The sequence below is a fragment of the Paramacrobiotus metropolitanus genome, unplaced genomic scaffold (assembly GCF_019649055.1).
Source record: "Paramacrobiotus metropolitanus isolate TYO unplaced genomic scaffold, Prichtersi_v1.0 Parri_scaffold0000018, whole genome shotgun sequence".
In the NCBI taxonomy this organism is placed as follows: Eukaryota; Metazoa; Tardigrada; class Eutardigrada; order Parachela; family Macrobiotidae; genus Paramacrobiotus; species Paramacrobiotus metropolitanus.
The window spans coordinates 1225715-1243668 of NW_026570238.1; the positions used below are offsets into that span (position 1 = coordinate 1225715).

Genomic DNA, 17954 nt, shown 5'->3' on the forward strand with positions numbered 1-17954 from the left:
ATGACCTCGCTTTCTACGGCTTACACTCTGCATAAGTGCTCTGGACCGTTCTTTCAACATACCAGTAGTATGTTGAAGGTGCTGCTAATTTACTGCGAAGTCCATCACTGTCCATGGATGGCGGAAATTTGGAATCTTTCTTGCTGCTCTTTCTTTTCAAGAACTTCGAAATATGCATCAAAGAACCGTTTGGTACACCGCACTTGATACTCCGGGTAGAAGTACAAAGAACCGTTTGGTACACCGCACTTGATACTCCGGGTAGAAGTACACATTGCAGCATCTAAGCACGGTAATGATTCGGAAGTTCCGCATCAATCCTTATTTGTTATTAAAAACTTTTTCGGCCAAGGGACCACCAGATAATTTAGAACTGCAATAGTCTGATCGAAAGCAGTTTTTTCGTGTTTTTCGAACTTTAAACGTTTTTTTGTAATACTACTTCGACGTTTTTTGCATTCCGGACATTTCAGTGATTTCACAGTATAGATTCGCGTCCTGGACCCCGGAGACAGAGTATTCTCGGCCGGCGTTGTTCCACATGATAAATTGATTACGTGGTAATTTTTGTTTTTATGTAAGTTTCATGACGAGATTAATAAAAAATTATCAAATCTACTGTGGTCTGTGGAACAACACGGAGAATACCCTGTTTAGCTCTGGTGTCCGGCACGCGAATGCGTATCGTGAAAGAGTCCGGGATGTGATAAAAGTCGTCGAAGTATTGTATTACTCGAAATCGGTTATAGCATTTAGTTTACCAAGGAAGATGTAATATTATAATAAGTGAACTTTACTGACTTCGCTATATGTGTTTTGCGGGCGCTTTTGAGACACTTTGCGGGCTCCTGACACATTGGTTTAAGTACCTAAACCACATAGCCGTTCCAGTTGTGGTCCTATAGCGTACGTAATACTGACAACCACCAAGAAGTATGGGATGCCAGCGTATGGTTTGAGCAATCGCAAACTGAGCAACACTGTACTAATACTGTTTCTCAATGCAGATTCGCTGGAAGCAAATATCGATTCCATTAAGATTTTCATTGCCGATATATAAAAGTTCCTACTGCATCCAGATGATTGTTCTACAAATAGCTCAAGACAGACCATCAAGAGCAACGCGCCGGCGCAACGAAATTATATAGTTTTTTAAAATCGCATTTTACGTCGTATTAGCAGCAACACGACGAGTCTAACATCTGGACGGCTGCGAACGGAAGTGCTTCCAGCAGAGCCAGTGTAATCCATTGCGTACCCTTTTTTGTATCGCTGTAGTGGTCAGCGTGTGCCTACATTGATTATACTGTGGCTGTCGCAGGCGGCGCCATGAGAAAGAAACAATCAAGAATAGTCGAACGAACAAAATTTCTACTTAAGCAAAAATTAATATGAACCGTACGTGGTTCGGCGAACATATTGTTTTTAATGTTGGATGGTCATCCAGCATTATCTTTCAACGGGTGTTCGATTGACTCGGATGATTAATCGATCTGCGATCTCTTTGACAATGAGATTTATGTTTAACTTTATCAGCCCAGCATTTCCTGCTTTTCTGGGCAGAGATGGATCATGGATGTATGTACATACAATATGTTTGCCAATTGCCATATTATTATCGACATGTAGCCGACGTATACGGTTTCGAACCCCATTTTTTGTTATTGTAGGGCATTTATTCTTCTGAGCAAACTTTTACTTCGGTAAAGATGTCCCCGCCTGTTTTGGCTTGCAAAACTGAACTGCTTATGAAGCTATCATTGCTCATCTACACTCTACAGAGTAGGTACGTATTAAAATGTACAGTACTGTACTTGGTAGTTGGTACTGCTGAAATAATGGAGCCGCTAATTGCACGATCACGAGTATTGTTTCATACAATTGCGGTGACGTATTGATTTCTGGATATCGTAAATTGTGCGTAATAATCTTCTATGATTCTTGTATTCGAAATAGAACTATAAGCTGAACATTCTGCAGTGAAGTTACGAATGCCTATCACAACAATTCGCATTGAGTATTTCCGGTCAGCGCTGAGCCCGAGCTAATTTGTCAAGTGCATTTCAAATTGAGACCATTGTACCATACCATACCATTTTGCTGTTTGCTGTGATTGTATAGATGTATAAGCCAGCTTATTGATGGAGCAGGGTTGAATATCTTCAACCGGCGGTATATTTCCAGCAAGGCTTATTAAATTTCACTGATTTTGCAGTGTTGTGCTTGGGCTTGAGAGTTAAGCAGAAATTGGCTATCATGTTGCGAATGATTTCATTACCAATGTTTTGCATCTTCTAATATTGTTCTTCAGTTATTGACTTACTGCAGCGTACATTGTTGCTGATGTGCTGAATATTTACTGTTCACAGTTTTCACGGTAATGACCAATACCGGATATTCTTTGGTATTTTCCGGTGTAAGTTTTTCCGTGTCCTTAATACCCTTCGATGGTAACACAAACTATAAAGTATGATCTCTTTTACAGCTGCAGAATATGTTGTTTACTTTCGCCACCTTGTCCTTGTCCTTCTTATCATTTCCATTAAAATTGACAGCATAATGGACTATTATCTGCAATTAGAGCAAAGAATATAACAGTTGATTAATCATTTCCGCATCTCTTTCGTAACTGACCCGGGGCCTGTTCTGATGGTACGCTTATCGATTTCCTTCCAGACTGGGGTGAATTGAATTGTTTTCTTGGCTTTATCGGTGTTGTAAATATTCATTTGGGGAAGTTGGACAATTATAGCTTATTGTGACAGGATGGGACTGAACAATACACGGCGATAACTGCGGCCTTATCAGATGCGATTTACGTTCGAAAACTTATCACACCTTTAACGCAGTGTCATTGCAAGACTGCAACAGCAGCTTAACCAAAAATCAGTCTACCGGAGAGGAGCACTGGTCATCTGTCACTTCACTGTAGACTTGTCCCTTATTTGGTCCTGGGTTGCATGGTCGCATTTAAGGAGTTTTCTGATCGAGATTCGGAAGTTTTATGAAAGGAGCGGAAATGACTACGTTTGCCGGTATGTGTGAATCAGTGTGATCAGCACTTCGTGAGCAGCCGTATCTGGTTAGCAAATACGTAGAAGAAATAAACTGATGCGAAGCTCGGGAAATCTGCTAACAAGAGAACAATATTTTGCTATATTTTTTTTAAAGCTTGGGGTAATGTTTGCTTGACGGTTGATAAAATGTAGAACCATCATAAATTTGTAAAACAATTTGATAGTGCAACGTACTTATCTTCATTCGTTTTTCAGCACTGTTTGTTCTCGCTCTTGTCGGCTCAGCTACGGCCGCAGAGACCGAGGAATCCTTCAGAAACTGGGTTCATAATGTGTATGATGTGGGAATCAGTGCGCATATGGCCGCAGAAGTGGAAGCCAGTTGGAATTATGAAACCAATATCACAGACCACAACCAAGAAATTATGGTAATTGAATTGAATCTCGCACAATCACCTATTTGTGAATCCGCTGCTGGCGTGATTGTGAAATAGATAGTTCTTACTCTTACTGACTTTGGTCCGGTGACTGATTATTATTATGCCAAAGTTCCAAATAGGCATTATTACGGCTGTTCACGGCAATGTGAGCAACTTTATGTGAATTTGTTTTTTCGGCTCTTGTTTCTCACACCACTATTACGTTTTAAACAAAACAGTACGGTAGATAAGCACTTCGTAGTAACCTTTCTTTCTTGGTTGTTATATATAGGCAACGGCAAACAACGAAGTGTATTGGTACGAAAAAGATTTCGCAAACTGTTTGCAGTACAGTGCATAGAATTTGGTACTGAATTCTACAATTCGAACATTTTTTCTACCTTCTTATAATTATATTCGATAACGTTCGAGTTACTAAAAGCAAAGTATAGGTAGAACCGTACAGGTGATTTGTAAATTTGATGTTGCTGCTGACCATCTTTTAAGATATTTTTTTCTACTCGTATTTATCCTCTAATTCTTTTAATTTAATGCATACGTAATTTTCGTACGAATTCCATTTGTAATGTTAAGCACATTCTTTCCGACTGATACAGGTGGCTGCATCTTCCCAAACCGCCAACTATTCACAGTCTATGTCGCAGTATATGAAAAGCACATTCCAGCATGTAAAGCCGGAGGACCCTTTACTTCAGCGCTTTTATCGGAAGTTAGCGATGATCGGGGACGCGGCTTTGCCCGCTGAGCAGTATGAAGAGCTGGCGAGGTTAAAGGCAAACATGAGCCAAATATACTCTACCGCAAAAGTCTGTCGATCGCCTCAAACGCCGCTTGCCAGTTGTAAACAAGAAGAACTTCTGGATCTCGAACCGGGTATTACTCGAGAATTCGACAATCCAGACACGCCGGAACATATACTGGCTCATCTGTGGAATGAATGGCGCGAGCAAAGCGGCAAAAAGATGCGAGACCAGTTTATACGCTATGTTGAACTTAAAAACGAAGCCGCTTGGATTAACGGTACGGTATCGTAAAGTTAGATACACTCATGTGATTGATTTAGAAACAGCTGCAGTAATTAAATAGTCCAATAATAAACGGATAAATTTCTCATTTATTAATGGGTAAATAATTACTTAAATGCCACGCGCGCTAAAGATATTGCAGCTACGGAAAATCTGAACCACGTGCACGTACTTACTACGTACAAATACAGATATCTCAGGCTGATGCTGTGGTTCAAACCTGTTGTGGGAGCTTAACAGTTCCTTATTTTTACTGATATTGATTTTAGCTTTGTCTTTTGCAGGCTTCGAAAAAAATAACGGCTTGGTCTGGAGAGCACCATACGTCGAACCGCAATTTAATTATACTGATGCAGATTTTGTCAACGAGGTCAAACGACTGTACGATGAAGTCAAGCCTTTGTATCAACAGCTCCATGCCTACGTTCGATCAAAGCTCGCACAGAAGCACGGACCAATACGATCTTTACATGATCCATTGGGACCAATTCCGGCACATCTGTTAGGTAAGTACTTGAGACCGTTCGTACACGGTTAACTTGACAGCTGGGCATGGTTTTTCCGGTATGGGGTAGCAGTGACCTTTAACTGTTGTGGTACACATAGGTAACATGTGGGCACAATCTTGGTTGGGTACCCTTGGCTTTACTCAGCTGTATCCGGAATTGCCTAAACTCGACGTAACCGAGGAAATGAAGCGCCAAAATTATACTGCCCGCAAAATGTTTGAAATCTCCGACAAGTTTTTCACGGACCTTAACCTGACAGCAATGCCTCCTTCATTTTGGGACGATTCGATGATTGAAAAGCCTGCTGACGGGCGCGACGTTACGTGCCATGCTTCGGCTTGGGATTTCTACAATGCCAAAGATTTCCGGTAAATTTTACGAAGTTAATTAAATAGGTTCATAGTTTCTAATACGGATACTTCGAAATAATTGTTTTCTACAGGATTAAGCAGTGCACGGATATTACAATGCAGGATCTCTTCACTGTTCACCAGTAAGAAAGCATTTTGCATTACGTCTGTTATTGCGCTTAATGCATTTTCCTTTTTAGTGAAATGGGCCATGTCGAGTAAGGAAAGAAGTACTGCAGTTTTTTTATAGTTTGTTACCAACACATCGTATGAACCTTTAGATACTTCCTGCAGTACAAGCATCAGCTTGTGACTTTCCGCGATGGGGCCAACGATGGGTTCCACGAAGCAATTGGAGACGTGTTAGCACTAAGTGTGTCCACTCCTGACCACTTGAAAAAGATTGGACTTTTGGCTAACGACACCACGCGCGCTAACCGTAAGTTTTGACACAGTGGGTCTGGCTGTATATATCGACGAATGGAGGCTAGATGGTAATACTGACTACCTGACAGGAATGGAAAATGACCTCAACTTCCAGTTTTCTACGGCTTTGGAAAAAATAGCCTTTTTACCTTTCGGGCTCATGCTTGATATGTATCGGTATGACGTCTTTGCCGGTATCATTAAGCCGGAAGAACTCAACGCCAAGTGGTGGGAATACGTGTAAGTAATAGAATAACCACTATAATATACATAACTAATACGTGCTGGTATTTTGACATCGAAATTAATAATAATACTGAATGCATTCTGCACTATAAAATTCTTTTTTAGGGTCAACTATCAAGGTATTTGCGCGCCAAGTCCACCGCGAGGTGAAGAGTATTTTGATGCTGGCGCTAAATTTCATGTTCCCGCTGACGTCCCGTACATGAGGTGAGGTATATGTACCTCAAGTTCCAAGATTCAAATTTCATAATTAAACATGTAGAAGAAGCTATATAGCTCCTCCTACATGTTTAATTATGAAACTTGAATGAGGAGTGCAAATAAAATTTCTTGCAGTGTGATATATACGCTAATATTCGTATCATGTAATGTAAATAAGATCAAAAGATAAGAGCAACTGTCTATGTTGCACCAATTCTTTGTCATGTATTAATTCTTTTGTTATTACTAAGCTTTGCACTCCTGTTTTTTTCCAGATACTTCGTTAGTTTTATTATCCAGTTCCAGTTCCACAAAGCCCTATGCGAAAAAGCTGGTCATACTGGGCCTTTGTACACTTGCGACATTGATGGCAGTAAAGAAGCCGGAAAGGCAGTGGCGTAAGTGCACTGTTCTAAATAGTTCATTTTTATTTTTCATTGCTTAATTTGTAGAACATTATTCGATACGTTCTATTTAACATTTTATGAGCGACGGCGTCATGAAAAAATCGATTTTGTTCCAGCGATGCTTTGAAACTGGGATCTACCCAACCATGGCAGGAAGCTATGCGCATACTGACCGGCAGCACTATTATGGATGCGCGGCCACTTCTGGAATTTTTCGAGCCTCTTTACAGGAAGCTCCAGGAACTGAATAAGAATAACCAAGTGGGATGGAAAAATCGTAAGGTGCACTGTAAATATTCTTAAATTCCATTTATACCACTTGGGGAATACTTTGGCAGAGCCATTCTGCGAGAGCGGCGCATCTGACACCTTCAAAGCTTACGTGTATACTGACTACAATCCACGTGCGCAAGAAGTGACCTTTGCATCGGTTGAGGCATCGTGGAATTACAATACCAACATCACGGATTACAACAGAGAAATCATGGTATTAAAATACTTGCGACGTAATTATATATCCCGGTCTCAAGGCATGATTTCGAACGCTCCTCTAGCGAGCACAAACAAATACAGATTTCGAGCACCCAACGGATCGCTTTGCGAATACACAAAACTGATTGATTCAAAATGGCTATAACTTTATTCTATCATCATGCTCGACAATTTCTTTGCTATCGAAATCTTCCCAAAATTTTCCTCATCTTTTGGAGCACTGGTTCGGAGATTTCATCCAGAACCAGATCATGTTAAAACAGGATCTGGTTCTGGATAAAATCTTCTGTTATAACAGGATCTGATTCATGAGATCTGTTAACCATTTGAACTAGATCCTGTTAAAACAGGATCTAGTTCTGGATGAAGTCTCCACTAAATTAAAATTGTTACTCAAATAATTTCCTCCTTGAAATATTTTGCTTAATCACCCGAAAATTAGCCTCGCTGCCGCATATTATTATTAATGTACTTCTAGAACGCTAAAGCCGAAGCGAGTGCGAAATTCGACCAAGATGAAGCGCGAAGAATCAAACAAGAATTTTCCAACGTTACCCAAACAGGAGATTTCACCAGCAAGCGGCTTTATGACAAATTGACCAAACTTGGTGATGCTGGTCTACCGAGTGATAAGTTCACCGAACTTCAGTATCTCGGAACCAACATGACGGAGATCTATTCGACCGCATTGGTCTGCCGCAACCAGAGCATTACCAATATCCAAGAGTGCCCTAAAGAGCAGCAGATGGCTCTGGAACCCCATATCACTCAAGAGTTGTCTACAAGTCGGGATCCGGATTTTCTTCTGTACTTGTGGAAGGCTTGGAGAGATGCCAGTGGCAAGAAAATGCGCCCGTTCTACGAACGATATGTTGTCCTGAAAAATGAAGCCGCGGTATTGGATGGTAGGTATTCTGCCAACATTTAGGTTTTGCAGAATCGAACAATGAATTGCCTTTCTGGTCATACGGATGTTTTTCGTTGTTATATAGAGTACGCTAATAATGCTGAAGCCTGGAGGTCACCTTATGTCGAGCCCAGCCTGAATTATAACGACACCAAGTTCTTGGAAGACATTGATCGTGTCTGGATTCAACTGGAACCGTTGTATAAAACTCTGCATACGTTTGTGCGTCGCAAGTTATGGCAGCAATATCCTACGGCTAAAATTAATCCACGTGGTCCCATTCCCGCCCATCTCTTAGGTATTCTTAAGAAACCATGCAAACTGAGACGTATTAGTGATGTGACAGAGTGCTGTTGTCGGCGTGCAACTGTATGTTGAATTGCTAATACATTAATTTATGAATAACTTGTGCATATATTACAATATACGAGTATATATTACAATAACTCGTATGCATTGTATCTATGATTTCCTGTTTAAATTATATTAGCAGGTGAATTTTTCGTCGAGTATTTTAACCCAAACATAAACTTAGAACTCTGAACTGGTAACTGGTAAACTTAGAACTTTTAACTGGTTCCAGGAAGAATCTATATGTACTTCTGATATACTGACTTTTATATTGTTTTTTGCGTTAGGTAATATGTGGGCGCAGACATGGGGCGCCATCCAAAACTTTACCCAACTGTACCCCAACAAAGAGCCACTAGATGTCACTCAAGCCATGGCTGACCAAGGCTACACTCCTCGCTATATGTTCAATGTATCCGATAAATTCTTCACCGATTTGGGCTTGGAACCAATGCCTCAGAGATTCTGGGATTATTCTATGTTGGAAAAGCCAGAAGGTCGCAATGTAACCTGCCACGCGTCGGCTTGGGATTTCTACAATCAACAGGATTTCCGGTGCGTATACGTTTCGGTTATAAATATGCATGAAATTAGTTTCATTACTTCGGGAGCACAAGATGTTAACAATTTACGGTTGTAGTATAAAACAGTGTACTGCCGTTACGATGGACGATTTCATCACCGTACACCAGTAAGTTATTCTATTTCTGGTATGTCGACAACAGATCTAGATTGTTCACGAAAGTTTCGTTTCGTGACGAAACGCTTATGTTTCAGCGAGATGGGACACGTTGAATACTACCTACAGGTAAACCACTTCATAATGAAAAGTAATAAAACAAACCCGCTTTTTTAACATTCCGGATTTTTAGTATAAACACCTCCCAACTCCATTCCGTCGAGGAGCCAATGACGGATTCCACGAAGCTGTTGGTGATGTACTATCACTGAGTGTTTCCACACCGGCACATTTGAAGAAGATTGGTCTGCTTCCCCCCAACACTCCAACGAATGATAACCGTATGTTTTCTGATGTATTGTGATCCAATGAAATTTGAGTAGAATCGTCAGAATTCTCAGTGGTTTTTATTTTAGAGCTGGATCTTAATTTCATGTACTCCACTGCTTTGGAAAAGATTGCATTCTTGCCCTTCGGTTTAATGATGGATATGTATCGATACGACATTTTTAGCGGCAAAATCACATCACTGAATTATAATACGAAGTGGTGGGACTACCGGTAAGTGTTACGAACTACGATCGCTTCTTCTAGCACTTCTTTTAAATAGAGTAGTACTTTGCTTTTAACGTTGAACGTTATACATTGTTGCAGGCTGAAATACCAAGGCATCTGTGCCCCAGTTAATCGATCGGAGGGTGATTTCGATCCTGGTAAGTATTGAAAAATATATGACGTGTTTTATGGTTTCGTGTATATGTAGGTGTTTCGTGTTCAGAAAAAATAACATCAGAACACTAAATATCAGAACACGCAACTTCAGAACACGAAACACCTACATATACACGAAACCATAAAACACGTCATATATTTTTCAATACTTACATAGAAAATACATAGAAATATCAGAACACGCAACTTCATTGTACTTTCATACGAGAGACGTAATTTACTGTAACTGTCGTATTTAGGTGCGAAATATCACATTCCTGCGGATGTCCCTTACATGCGGTAATTACTGGATCCATTGTGTGTATTCGCTCTGGTTGACCGAAAACAATTCTTTTGGCAGGTATTTCGTCAGCTTTGTCATCCAGTTCCAGTTTCACAAGGCACTGTGTGCGGCTGCTAACCATACGGGACCGCTTTATCAGTGCGATATCGACGGTAACAAAAATGCCGGTAAACTTTTGGGGTAAGCAGAACCTTCCACGTAACCGCCAAGAAGGAAACATATGTGCAACTTTTGACAGTTGTTATTTGTTACTGATAACATATTCTTCTCTGTAATTAACCACGGTGTTGCATACAGTAATTTCATGTCGCGTGTCTAGGGATGCGTTGAAAATGGGTTCATCTATGCCGTGGCAGGACGTTATGGAAACAATTACCGGAAGCAGAGAAATCGATGCCAGACCACTCATTGAGTTCTTCGAACCTTTGACACGGCATTTGCAGGCCATCAACGATGCCAACCAAGACCAAGCTGGATGGAGCGAAGGTAAAATGTTGATGCAGTAATGAAACTCGTACGATGCGAGTATTTTTGGAAAGTTGAACTGAGAATTCTTTGGTTTTGTGCAATAATTACCACGGTGCGTTCATTAGACCCGATATGCGTACCCTTCGATGGGACATATCCCGCAGACCAAACCACAACAACGACCACATCCATACCAACTACACCGATGGTCACCAGCACAGCAGTGCCTGTTGGTAGTACAACAACATCGCCTGTTGTGGGTAGCAATACAACACAACCGATTGGATTGCCTACAACAACAGTTGCGACAGGTAATGGACATGGTTCTCGTGAAATCCTTACGTTATTCATGTGCCTGCAATTACAGGAACGGATCCTACGCCAGGTGGCGGCGTATCATCGGTTGTTCCATCGTTACTAGCTCTATTGGTCCTCACATGGATCGCCATGGCGAATCAGTTTTAATAATTTTTAAGTTTGTCGCGGTCAAGTTGACCTCCGATATTTTCGTGATAGTTCCTTTCTGTACAGTTTATTTTGTTAAGTGTGGTGAAGTTTGGCAACTAGCTTAATTATCTCAGAGTTTCTATTCGTTGAGTTTTACTCTTTTTTTTGTCATATATTGTGCTGACGCTCTAATACTGGTAAACATGATATCAAAAGAAGGACGTCAAAAGGTGAAGTCGAAGAATTTGTACTGAATTAAATCTTTATTAAGATACGTATAGCTCTAATAAAAACAAATAAGTTCACTATAGTCTGACAACATTCACCTTTTGCACTCTGCGTATACCGCTAATCTACAACAAAATGATTAATATATCAACTATCGATCCCTACGACGACGACACCACTACTCGTACCGCATTTTCTCATTAACAGGGTTTATTTTCTCGCACCATATTAAATTTTTATCCCCTTGTAATAGCCGTTCCTTTAGATCCACTCTCCCCAAAATAGAAACGCAGAGAGAGCTGTTTGAAACTTCAAACAAAGAAAAAATCAAAAACTTTCAAAGCGAATGTATGTACAGAAAAGTAAGCGCGACTGTGCGATCCATACCTGCAATCTCTATGATACCTGTACGTACACTTGTATCTATGTTCTAGAAAAACGAAAAACTGAAAGTAACCTCTTGGTTTTGACAAGGTTTTGATAGCGGTGTTAGCTGTTAGCGTGCTGCAGTAATTACAGTAACATAATATTGTTCCGTACACTTGGTAGGGATGCTACCCGTTGCCTTTAGTTGCACTAGCGAAACAGAATCGGTCCCAGTTTTTCCTCCTGCAAAGCCATGCCCATGCAGTCTCTTATATCCGTAATATTTTTAATTCAGCCTTATTACTAAATTTTAGTACTTAATAGTTACGTGCATGTTTTAACTGTCGCTTACTCCCGTATATTACTGCACACTAACCAATCAGTACAGTTATTCAGTGCTAACACATTTGCGAACCCTGCGATATAAAAGATGTTAACAGACTTAATTAAAGCGGCCAGTTTCTTTACAAGAGAATTGTTGTTTTTGCGAATTAGTATCTGCTGTTCAGGTTGTACGAGTAGTTCGTATCCCACAGAAAATAACCCAACAAGCTCATGCGAAATGCGCGCTACTTTCAGCGTGTTATGTATTGATTTAAATTCACTAATATGTAGGTAGCGCCCTTAACGTTATAAAAGACGACTCACTGATAACCGACACGATTATCTAATTCAATAGCTGATACCGATAAAGGAGCACTTTGTCTGTTTTCCATGTCGAACCAGTGGCCCAATGTTTTACAATGGCTACAATTAATGCGGCATGAAGCCCTTAACTGTAAAGTAACGAGTACTTCGGAAGAATATTGTTTTAAAATTTTGATGCATTGCTACTACACAATAAATATTAATCCGAGTAAATGCACTGTTTGTTCCGAAAATGTGGTGTTGCATGATTGCGGTAATTTTTACGCATGCGTCATTTATTCTGGTCACGGCTAAAGTGGACGAAGTTATTGTACATACAGCGGCACACGCATATATGAATGACGGACTAACGCTAAAACACTATTCGGACGGTAGAGATACTGTTACGGTGATATTCACTCCCGATAATGAAATTCTGGAATGCCATGTGGACAAAGGTGACCCGCAAATAGCCCAAAATCTTTTCCATCAAGCGGTGGAAAATCCGCTGACCGAAGACCAGTATTTGTTCCAGGATGACGTCGCGCGCATTGGAAGGAAGTGCTCGAAGATGATTCGAGATTTGGTATTACAGATCAACAGATCTTGTGATAGTTGTATTGGAAATTTTTAGTGACGAAAATATTGATTACAGAAACGTATGCCGGTTGAGGAGCGCTCACTTTTCCAACAACGAATTTTAAGTCGCTTAGAATTGGATTCGATACTTCCGTCCACGGAATACTGTGCTCGACAGAGAGTGCCGGAGAAAGAAGAGGCGAAACTAGATCAGGAAATAACCAAACCTTCCGGAAATGATAGCGAAATCCGCTCTGCGGAAACTGAACCGTGCAACGACCAGTCAGCTAAAAGTACAAGCGAGTATGCCGACATCGACACTTGTTGCAAACCGTGGCAGAAATGTGAAGAAACAATTGACGGTGGGTTTCTGTTTCTAAGAAGATCCTACCAACACTCTGCAGTTTATGGCAGTCGATTCAAAAGATATTATAATTATATAAACATATTTGATTAAAATTAAACTAATTTTAAGTTGTACTTGGGTTGCCCATTTCAGCTCTCTCGATAAATAACCACCTGTTCAATCCATTTCCGTGGCCAATGCGAAGCTGTTCCTGTGAAGAGACTTTCCGCAAATGTTTCACAAGTGTGCTGCCCAAGCTGAAAGATCAGCAAGCAGAGCAAGCGAAAAAATTTTACGATGCGTATTTTAATGAACTGAAGCCGAAATGCTTTGAACTGTCGCAAAGGAAGGTTTGTATCGAGTACGATTTTTGGCATGCTCATTGTCTACGAGAAGAGGGCACCGACTATTTTGTAATAGGGAAGGCATAAATTTTGCATTTATTCTTAACGATATTATTGTGAATAGAAGTCTCCGCATGCAAATATTGTTCGTGGTATCATTTTTCAGAACATTCGGCACTAACAACTGCTACGGGTAGGCGATCTGTACAGATAGTTTGTACATGTACAATATCACTTGGTCTAAAACTTAAAACTTTAATAATTAGACGAATAACTACAACATTACATCTGGGCTTGGAACTGGGGAATCACGATGTTTAAAAAATAAATAATGGCAGTTCTGTGGCTTCTGTTATATGTTGTATGCTGCAACTTAAATTTGGGCATTGCGGAAACAGCTTTTCGGTAACTGTAACTGTTATTAAAGTTTCAAATTTATGGACATTTCAGCCGGAATAACTGCGGTTCTAAGGCGGACTCATTAATGCACGCTATTTGAAATTCCGCAAACCTTTCAATTAAAGGTCACTTATGTCTAGTTGCAAAGCACAGTGCACCAACTGCTGACAACTACTGATTTGAAATTTTTACAGTGCTAGTTTGCTGTAGCGCATCGTAAGCATTTTTGGCGTTTCTAACAAATCTGGCACTCTAACTTCTAAATTTTATGCGCTCGCATAGAAATACAGAATCAAAGTGTAGGTATGGTTTACCTTTATACACCTTGGAAGTACTACAGTCAGGGAGTTACGTACTCATAGAACTGTAGCCAGTTCAAAATCTGCAGTATATTTTCTTGTATTTTTACGGAAGTTTTGCAATTAGATGTTCTCGATCAGCTGTAGTTGTTTAATATGTTAACACGTGTTGCTCGACTGGTAGTACATACTGCTTAATTATTGTCGTATTTGTACTTCGCCGGAGGTGAAATCCATTTTTGTCGACATCTGTGCTTTGCTCTCTTTTCGTGTAACAGAATTGCATCTTCTTTATCTCTTTTCGTTTGCGAACGCCAAACAGCAAAAAGATATTGTACATTATAATTTTAGTAGCACTAGCAATAATTATTAGTAGGTTCATTTATCGGGTTAGCTGTTGTTACTGTTATATGCAAATTTTGCTGCTTTTGCCGCAGCATACGTCGCAGTATACCGCATACGCATTGTATCAGAAGGATAATTATTATATGCTTTAATATTGAATATGGGCCATGAGCTATCGATCTGCGAAATAGCGATTTTGAAATAAGACTTTCCGAAATTTTCTAAAGTTTCGTCAGCCCTTTGACATTATCTTCTATTTATTCAAAATCTGTCGACGGGAAAAATTGCCTTTGGCAATGAGACTGATGAATTCAAGAGTTGGAGGACGGGAACGAGGAAAAGGAATCACTAAAAAATCTGTGGTTTTTCCAGGTTGCTGATTACGTATCCCAAAACTACAAAGTACTAGTACGTATCTTCGGTGCTTCTCTGAGTTCTCTCAAATTTTAAAAAAGTGTAGTTGTAAGAATACGGAGATCACCGTGCTTGTTTTCCTGCATTGGCCGTATCTCTTGTTGTGCATGCAGTCGCATTCATCACAGTGTCAATAACTGAAGGTGTTGCAGTGTTGTTGTATCACATTATAGAAAGCGCATTCCAGCACTAATTTGAAAGAATCTGGAGATCTGCCGCAGACAACCTGGTTTGCGTTCGCGTAGCCATGGCTTTTAATTTTTGTTCTACGCCAGTCATTATGCTCTCATTGATGATACCGGGATTAATCATTCTGCTCCTGGATCATCATAACAGAGTAGAAGAGGAAGCTCTAGCAAAACAGTTGAAAGCTAACCCTAATCTCTCTCTTGTCGACGCACAAGCCATGCAACCACAAGGTGTGGGTATTATGGATTTGTTCAAGCACCAGCATCATGCGGAACATGATCACGGAGAGCAGTCTAACCCTAAAGACGAGAAACACTGACGCAAATAAACCCTTCGTTATGGAAACCCTGGAACCCACAGAGTCAGCATGAAGCACCGAGCACGACAGTAGCGGAATCCATTGGGAAGATTTTTCACCAAGGAGTGAAGTTTATGGTATGATTTACGCGAACTTGGGACACATCCGAATGATCCGGCCTACTACTGCGAGTTACTTTGATGTTGCCATTTTCTAGTGCCTTGCCGTATTACGGCAGCTTGTTGTGATAACTGGATAAACTTGAATTACATGTAGGATTACTCTGGATTACTAACATCGTTGTATTTAGACTTTTACTTTTTTAAACGTTCCAGACTGCGATGAGCTTCGACAGTTGCGAGATCAGTTATCTGTCATTATGACATTTAATCTGTTATGGAAGTTTCGTGATTTTGTAAAATAAAATCGTGAATGGCGTCAAGCAACAGGTAACGGGATAAAGAGCGGAAAATCCACAGAAACCACCTAACATTTTTTACAGTCAGTACAAGCAAAAATTTTACAAGCTAACCAAAAAATTTTTCAGCAACAAAAACAAAGTTAAGGCTCCTGAGCATTCGACAATTGCAACAACGTGTTTAAAAGCAATCAAACAAAATTTCTAAAACAGTAAAATCTGGGACGCATTATCGTATCAGACTGCACAATAAAATATTGAATAAACTGCTACACAGTAAAAGTAAATGATCTCCAACGTCTGGGTGTCGAAAGGTTGCAAGACTGCTGGAAGAAGATATTCCCAAATTATAACTCATCACGGACAACAACATTTCTCCAGATCTGAGCTAGCTGCGTCAGCAGCATAGTTAGCGCGATAAAATCATCAGCAAATCCAAAAATCCCTAGAAACGATTCAGGCAACAAGTCGAAAGGCAGAATGAAATAGGCCAGGAAAAGAATAATATAAATAACCATGCGGCTGCGAAAAATCAACCCCAGCCCATTTCCAAAGGTGAGATTCTGCGTGAAATGCTGCAGAATGCTCGGCAGATCGCGCAGCTTTTCCAGCCACGATCGAGGTTCGCCTGAAAATCGCCGATTGTAGCGGCGAATATCTTCCTCGATCTCCGCAGCACGATCACTATCAGGCGGCATGACCACTCCCGGCCGCATATCCCGCATCAAGAGTGTCACTTTCTGACGACACACCGGGCACTTCACGCCATCGTTTCCCCACGTTCCCTGTCTCCAGTATGTTACAATGCAATTCCCTACAATTTAAAATTTAAATAACTAAAGCTTTCAAATTGAAGTTCCTGGGTTTTTAATATTATTGCTTAACACAACCTGACAACCACAGCACAGCCAACTTATTTTAGCACAAGATCTTTCTTCATCCAAATTACCAAAATGAGTGAAAATATACACCGCTAGCGGGTATTAACAAAAGGCACAATCCTTGCCGCAAAGTTATGCCGACAAACAAACCGTTCGCTACGGCATTACTTACCACAAAATACATGTCCGCAGTTGGTCTGAATCGGCATTTCCGCCGGATCCAACAGGCATATGGGACAGTTACTGTCTGCATCATGACGAGGACGCTGTTGATTTGCCGCTGGTACGTCACGGATGTGCTGAATGTTGAACCACTGCCGAATCCTATCCACAAGATCCGTATATTCAGGTCGCACCACGTTAGGCACTTGGCGGAAACTGCGAAAACAATTAACAATAAAGTATAATAATAATAATAATTATAATATCAATCAAGATTGGAGTCCGCATCAATTTAAAAATCAAAACTGGATCTACAGTAACACGAGTCACACAAATCACGGAGCACAAAAACACTTGACCGCACAAATATCTGAAAACTACTGTTAAAATCATAAAATGTAATAGGTGCAGGGTACTCACAAAAAGTACTTGATAATTTGCCACGCGATAACCAAAACAGCGATTAATACAGCAATCGTAATGAAGGCGCGAAAAATCCAAGAGATGAACATGCTGAGCAGGGTTCGGGAGTGGATTACTGGTTCTGGTTCAGGAGCCGATCCAAACAACGCGGAAAAAAGGTCCATTTTCAAGAGTTGGAAGAGCTTTCAAATATTTTTAACCAAAAGAAATCCAAGTTCTGATAAATGCCTTGTGCAACTAAACAGAAATTAAAACAGAAAGCCAGAAGGTCCAGATTCCAGAACTGTAGTGACTGGACAGAATTTTCCCAAAAATCATGCAGAACATAAAAAGAACAAAACCCACGTACTGTATCGCTCAAAGTGGTTTACCGTGCGCGTATACGTGCGCTTTTTAGTAAACACAACGACGAAAATCACAACAGTTGAATAGATTGATTTCACGGTGGCGTAGTGCCCGCCCCTGTGACGTAGATGGGTGAAATGTACCGCGAATTTACATGCGCCGAAGAGGTTTTACAGCGTTTTATCAGTCAGTCGGCTTGGACGAGTTGGCAGCACCCGAACCGTTCATTAATTAAAGGTTGCTCTATTTCTGGAGTATTTTTGGTTTTTTAGACGATGTGGCGTTAAGAAGTTATTCCTCTTTTAAGCTCC

The 17954-nt window shown here is 40.5% G+C and overlaps 3 protein-coding genes across 5 annotated transcripts; 2 read left to right on the forward strand and 1 right to left on the reverse strand.

Moving 5' to 3' along the window:
* The first annotated feature begins 62 nt into the window (after positions 1-62).
* LOC129585927 (angiotensin-converting enzyme-like) lies at positions 63-11224 on the forward strand. Of its 2 annotated transcripts, XM_055478848.1 has the most exons (29): positions 63-292; positions 1008-1578; positions 1671-1786; positions 2766-3035; positions 3273-3445; positions 4054-4477; positions 4767-4988; positions 5089-5359; positions 5434-5484; positions 5542-5559; positions 5623-5780; positions 5857-6007; positions 6119-6220; positions 6490-6612; positions 6738-6898; positions 6960-7108; positions 7592-8018; positions 8106-8318; positions 8659-8926; positions 9012-9062; positions 9149-9179; positions 9244-9391; positions 9467-9611; positions 9705-9763; positions 10022-10061; positions 10123-10245; positions 10385-10551; positions 10659-10844; positions 10901-11224. In XM_055478848.1, exons 4-29 carry the CDS (start codon positions 3005-3007, stop codon positions 10996-10998), a joined length of 3990 nt encoding a protein of 1329 aa, XP_055334823.1. In that variant the 5' UTR covers positions 63-292; positions 1008-1578; positions 1671-1786; positions 2766-3004; the 3' UTR covers positions 10999-11224. The 2 variants fall into 2 exon arrangements, with proteins under 2 accessions (XP_055334823.1, XP_055334822.1); XM_055478847.1 differs by lacking the exons at positions 63-292; positions 1008-1578; positions 1671-1786 and adding an exon at positions 2439-2682.
* Positions 11225-12327: 1103 nt separating this feature from the next.
* LOC129585630 (uncharacterized) lies at positions 12328-14921 on the forward strand. Of its 2 annotated transcripts, XR_008690049.1 has the most exons (4): positions 12328-12787; positions 12857-13142; positions 13280-13663; positions 14886-14921. XR_008690049.1 is itself a non-coding variant. In XM_055478379.1 (3 exons), the coding sequence occupies exons 1-3, from the start codon at positions 12455-12457 to the stop codon at positions 13555-13557; spliced, it is 897 nt and encodes a 298-aa protein (XP_055334354.1). In that variant the 5' UTR covers positions 12328-12454; the 3' UTR covers positions 13558-13815. The 2 variants fall into 2 exon arrangements, 1 of the variants encoding a protein (XP_055334354.1); XM_055478379.1 differs by lacking the exon at positions 14886-14921 and having other exon boundaries at positions 13280-13815.
* Positions 14922-15897: 976 nt separating this feature from the next.
* On the reverse strand, positions 15898-17627 carry LOC129585631 (E3 ubiquitin-protein ligase RNF170-like). The gene is made up of 3 exons (XM_055478380.1): positions 17296-17627; positions 16886-17091; positions 15898-16646 (listed from the first exon to the last, which is right to left on the reverse strand). The coding sequence occupies exons 1-3, from the start codon at positions 17460-17462 to the stop codon at positions 16180-16182; spliced, it is 840 nt and encodes a 279-aa protein (XP_055334355.1). The 5' UTR covers positions 17463-17627; the 3' UTR covers positions 15898-16179.
* Between the last annotated feature and the right edge of the window lie 327 nt (positions 17628-17954).